The 5,478-nt window shown below is 41.6% G+C and overlaps 2 protein-coding genes across 2 annotated transcripts in view; both read left to right on the top strand.

Annotated features, from left to right (window-relative positions):
• Positions 1 to 24: 24 nt before the first annotated feature.
• LOC102213351 (lysosomal thioesterase PPT2-like) lies at positions 25 to 3,499 on the top strand. The gene is made up of 5 exons (XM_013915373.1): positions 25 to 172; positions 253 to 336; positions 417 to 501; positions 1,281 to 1,335; positions 2,497 to 3,499. Exons 1-5 carry the CDS (start codon positions 25 to 27, stop codon positions 2,638 to 2,640), a joined length of 516 nt encoding a protein of 171 aa, XP_013770827.1. The 3' UTR covers positions 2,641 to 3,499.
• Positions 3,500 to 4,397: 898 nt separating this feature from the next.
• LOC102209620 (uncharacterized) overlaps positions 4,398 to 5,478 on the top strand; it is a 13,087-nt gene continuing 12,006 nt past the window's right edge. The window contains exon 1 of the mRNA XM_005750969.2: positions 4,398 to 4,551. The gene's annotated coding sequence lies outside the window, so the exon portion shown is untranslated. The remainder of the gene's footprint in view (positions 4,552 to 5,478) is intronic.

Genomic DNA, 5,478 nt, shown 5'->3' on the forward strand with positions numbered 1-5,478 from the left:
ACACACTTCTCATTATTCACCAGGATGTTTAAGATGAACTTGATCTTATCCTCTTACTCCACAGACACAGACTACCTGCAGAAGGTATTCCACAAAACCTTAAAGAAGAATGTGCATTTTATCTGCTACAACAAACTCGGTCAAAAAGTGTCTATTTGTGACTACTGGAACGGTGAGAAAACAAGAGTTCTTCAGATTTAACTGAAGACAGTCTGCACATTTACTGAAAGATAAAACATATTTTGTCCACAGACCCTCACCAAAGACTCAGCTACCTGCGGAACAACATCTTTCTGCCTCTCCTTAATGGTGAACGACCTCACAGTGACATGAAAGGTATTGGATCTGGTTTAGTCATCATATGCACTGGTTAGCACAAAAACAAACGTTCATGCCTTTGGCTTTTCCTTTCACAGCGTGGAGGGAAAACTTCCTGCAAATCGAGAAGTTGGTGCTAATTGGAGGACCGGATGATGGTGTCATCACACCGTGGCAGTCAAGGTCTCACTGTCATCAGCTTTACAGCGCACACTCTTTGTTCTCTTTCATTTACATTTTATAAATGAGAGGTGGCTCATTATGTCACACTGACGAGACTGTTTGGAAAAAAATCGACCCATCAATTTCCTTCTGTTGGCTTTCAATCAATCGAAAAAATCCTGACATGAATTTTGGAGGAACAAAATTTCCTGTAGTGCATTCTGCTGCTTGTGGGCCACAAAGCAGCACTTTATGTGATGGTCACCTTAAGATGCATGTCGGTCCTTTTCAATACTGGATTCAAAGTACAATATTTGTATTCAGTTGCACTCAGGTCAGTCAGGTCCCACCTTCAGACACACAAACAGTTCCTCCCCCTGAGCCATTCATCCCCCCACTCACCTCACCGCTCTGAGCCAGGGTCTGAGTAACCCTCATCACTCAGGCCAGACCAAGTCTTTTCTTTGCACTTTGCAACTGTTTTGTTCTCAAATGTGTGCCTTTCTCTTATGTTTGTGCACATTTCTTCTGATTGCTATTTATTCCTGCTGTCTGCTAATAAAACTTTATTCCAGAACAGTTATGTGGAGCACGCACAATTTCGTTATACATGTACAATGACAATAAAGGGCTATTCTATTCTATCCTATACTAAAACTACACTTAAGTAAAGATACTCGGTTTGGAGACAACAAAGTTTTTACCAGCAAAGCCTTCGATGTGTTTGCAAAGTGATCAGTTTGTGGTAAAAGTTCTGAAACATCTTTACCTGAAACAACTGTTTCCTTTTTTCTGTGCAGCCACTTCGGATTCTATGACAGCAGCGAAAACGTCGTAGAAATGCAGAAGCAGGAGGTTAGTGGCAAACTGAAGTGCTGCCTGTACAACACACTTCATTTTTATTGAGGTGTAGCTAAAAACACAGTCCTGCTGTAGGTTTTCACTTAATGACTGACATAATATTAAGTCTGTTACAGAGGTGTTGATTCAGCTTTGTGGAAATTGGTGGTGTTTCTTAGTTGTGCTGCATTATACAGTCCATGTTTTATTTATGAATTGAGAATAGATGGATGGATGTGTGGCAAAGCTGAATCGTTTGTCTGCTGTATCTTATTATCTCATAGCAGAGCTACTTTTAGTGACATTCACAGCATGCAAGTGTGGCAGGATATTATACACATTTTCTTTAACACACACACAAATGTTGAAGGGAGGAAATTAAGGATGAACAGATCATTTTATTAACAAAATAAAAATACTCAGGGTGGTTGATGGGGAGGGAGTGGTGGTGGAATTGAGGCTGAAAGGAAGGTGGCTCAGTCTGCTGAGGAGAGATGAAGGGAGAGACGGGTGGAGCTAGGTGCAGAGGTTTCAAAGCTGAGCCAGAGGAGGAAGAGGAGGAAGAGGTGGAAGGCAGAGGCTGGAGTCAGGCAGGGAACAGAACATACAATTTGTGCAGATGCTCCAAAGGTAGGAATACTTCATTTTGGAGTTCTCCTCCCACCAACATATTCCAGCAGCGCATCACACCTCTATCATGCATCACAGGTAAAAAATGCTTTTGAAAAAGGATGCGCCTGTGCGTCTTCAGTCGTAGCTCCTGCAGCAAGCCTCCTCTGTTGTCTGTCACCAGACGTGTTTTAGGAATCGAGACGTTCTTCAAAATGGGGCAATGACATTGTTTTCTGGATAAACAGGTAGGAGGATCGAAGGGGCACAAATGTGAGAAATGAGAATGAGCACACAAAGAAAACCAGAAGTAGGCACAGGAAGTTTAAGAAAGAACTCAAAACTAAAGGATGTTACAGAGACCAACACAAAAAGGCTCCTCCTGCTGGACTGCTGTGTTAGACTGCTCTCTTGTAGAGAATAAAATGTTAGCTGAATGTATTTTATTGCAAATGTGTTAAACTAAACTTGAATTTTTTAATATCTCTACTACTTTCACTGCAGACCCTCCACTGTGTTCATTCAAAAACACAACTTGAATCATGTCATTTCCTTCTGCTCTCTCAGTTTTACCTGAACGATGCGTTTGGGCTGAAGACGCTGGACCAACGTGGCGACTTGGTGACGTGTGTTCATTCGGGGGTGAAGCACACAACCTGGCACTCCAACTTCACAGTGTTCAGGAACTGCATGGAGAAGTGGCTCACATAAAAACTCTCCAACAGTAAAAGCGTGGACGTCCGTCCAGATGTGAAAACTTTTTGTGCAATCAAAGAAAACAATGATTTAACTCCTGTCTGTGCAAATGTGCAGGATTTGTGCTTACTGCACTATTCATACTGCACAACTGACTGCTGTAATTTTTTTAAAAGGTTTTTATTTTATTAACATGATTTGCTTATATAAGTGTATATGTTGCATTTATAATCAGCTTTCAGGTTATGATGAACTATCTCTTTATAAGCCATCTTATTTAATGTTTTCCACTGATCAGTGTTGATAATAATTATCTATGAAACATCTTTTAAACTGTTGTTTTTGTCTGATTCACAGAAAGTGCATTTTGTACACAGCCAAAACTTTGTGATCCTTTTTTGTACCTTGAGAAGTCCTTCATGGAAATGTCTTGAATATTGGGCGCAGCTGCTGCTCTCATTTCTCATTCTGTACATCCTCACTTCCGCTCTGTGCACCTTCAGATGGCGGTGTGAGGGCAGGAGGTGAGCAAGATATACAAGGAGAGAGGAAGTAGTATACTCAGGAGTACAGAGTATAAGTAAATGAGACTTCCTGTCCACTGTGTGCTTACTGTCAGCATCACACCCACAGAGGTGAAGAATCGGCTGTATGCATAGCTGAGCTCCTGATTAATCACTCACTGTATTGTAATTTATAACAATGTATTTATATCAAAGCTATTTCCTAGTTTCCTCTTCATGAGGTGCATTTCATTATTGCATTAACATATTTCACGAGAACGTGCACCTCTGCAATGCTTGGTCTGGTTCCCCCAGACTGTACAGTCCAGCTAATGACCTGAATGACTTTATTATATGAACTTTTTTCTAAAGTGCATTCTCAGAAATTTCTCATATTTTCATGCTTTTCTGTGACTTTAACTGCAGATTTATGACGCTACCTACGATTGTCAAATTTAGCTTTGCTCATAAGAATAGAGACTTAATTACTTTTGAATGTAAACCAGCAAATTATGCTTCTGCCAAACTTTTCTCCAGCGTCTAGTTGAAGTCGTTATTGTAAGTCAACATATTTTCAGCATATTTAAAGCGCAGTGCTGTGATGAAATTGAATCTAGTTAAACAGCAGTGAAAATCTAAACCGGCTCTTTGACCTGGCTTAGATTTTACATGCAGTTTGTCCCACTGCTGACACTTCACCCATGATTAGATTAAAGCGTCATGGTGGAGTGTGATCAGTCACTTAATCCAATTCATTTTCTCCAACAAGAGTTACTGATTCAGAATCTCACTTTAAATTGTGATTAGCTAATATATTTTTCATTTCATTTCATTTTTATAGGAAAAAATTCAATATATTTAATCTTCCATACGCAGTTTTCCCCCTCATGATTATTCCTTACATCCAGATTAGATTCTGTGACAGAATAGCATAGAAATAACTTGGTATTTGACCCTGCAGCTGAATTACTAAAAAGGTGGATCTGTAATAATTAATGATTTTAGATCCACTTATTGTGTAACACTACTACTAACGAGTGTTAAATATATAAATAAAAACACATGAAAAGTACAGTAATGCTAAAATTAAAAATGCTTCCATAACAGAAAGGCCGATTGCGTGTCTCATTACATTAGTGAAAGCAGGCGTGGCAGTGGGCCTACGAGTCAGCGCAGAGCCACACGAGAGCAGTAACGATCTTTACTGACTCGCTCCAGCTGTTGCTCTTTAACAGGTATGACCGGTGACGTCACTAAGGTGACACCCACCTCTCCTCCTCCTCTCCGGTGTGTTGCAACGCAGCTCCGGCTCAGTTCCCGGTGGAGATTTTTCTGGTTGGAAATCTTTTGTGTCTCGACCATGAAGCTTTCCGCCGGCTCTTTCAAACCTTCCTCCCTCTGAGAGGCCCGCAGGACTTTCAGCGTAAGTTGACACCGATTCGAAAACTTTCTCGTGGATTTGTCTCGTGCTGGATCAACTACGCTGCTTTCACGTTGAATCTCTGGACCTCGGTAGCTTAAAATAGAGGCAGATAGACGGAGTTGAAATGTTTTCCACTGGATGGGGATGGGTTTCCTTTTTGGAAACATGTTGTGGGACGGGACAGGCTAGGGTTTAAAACAGCTGAGCGCCCTTTGAAGGGCGAAAGCTGGAAAGACAGATTCATTCATCGACAGTCTGGCTGCACTTCACTGTCAGCGTGGCTCAAGGTCGACGTGTCCCGCCCTGTGGGGAGCTACTGTAAACAGCCTGTAGCTGCAGACAACACAGGGCTCAAAACATCCACGGAGGGAACAGAAAGCTGTAAATCAGAGCACCAGGCAGGCTGCTGATAATGTCAGAACGAGTCGTGCTAAGTGTGAAGGCAGCTGGAAAATGCAGACAATTCTCAGCCATCCATTTAAACTTTAAGTTAGGCACACCGTTGCCTATGATGAATGTTGTACCAGAAGAAATTCATTACCTTCTCAGTAAGCTAGTATGCCACTGTGATAGTGGAACTAGATCAATATACTGTAATCTGCAGGGAGGAATGACGATTGGAGTGAACTTGTAGATGAACAGGTGTTGGTAGGTATGGTGATAAGGAGAGGAGTGCAGAAGGACAGATGGTAGTAGTTTGTGCCAAAAGGCTGGACATGGCTAAAGTGAACATTTCATCAAGACAGAAGGCTTTATGCAACAGTGCGGGAGTATATCTTATGCAAAAGGAACAGTCGGAAAGACAGAATGTAGCTGGGCAGGATTGGGTGTCTGCAGGCTGTAGGATGGCTTTGAAAATGAAGAAGAGAAAGCAAATGAAGGCAGAGGCAAGGATTAAATGGTGGAAGATGATTCACTGTGGAGCTG

This window comes from Pundamilia nyererei, unplaced genomic scaffold (genome assembly GCF_000239375.1).
Source record: "Pundamilia nyererei isolate P.nyererei 1_Seehausen unplaced genomic scaffold, PunNye1.0 scaffold00294, whole genome shotgun sequence".
In the NCBI taxonomy this organism is placed as follows: domain Eukaryota; kingdom Metazoa; phylum Chordata; class Actinopteri; order Cichliformes; family Cichlidae; genus Pundamilia; species Pundamilia nyererei.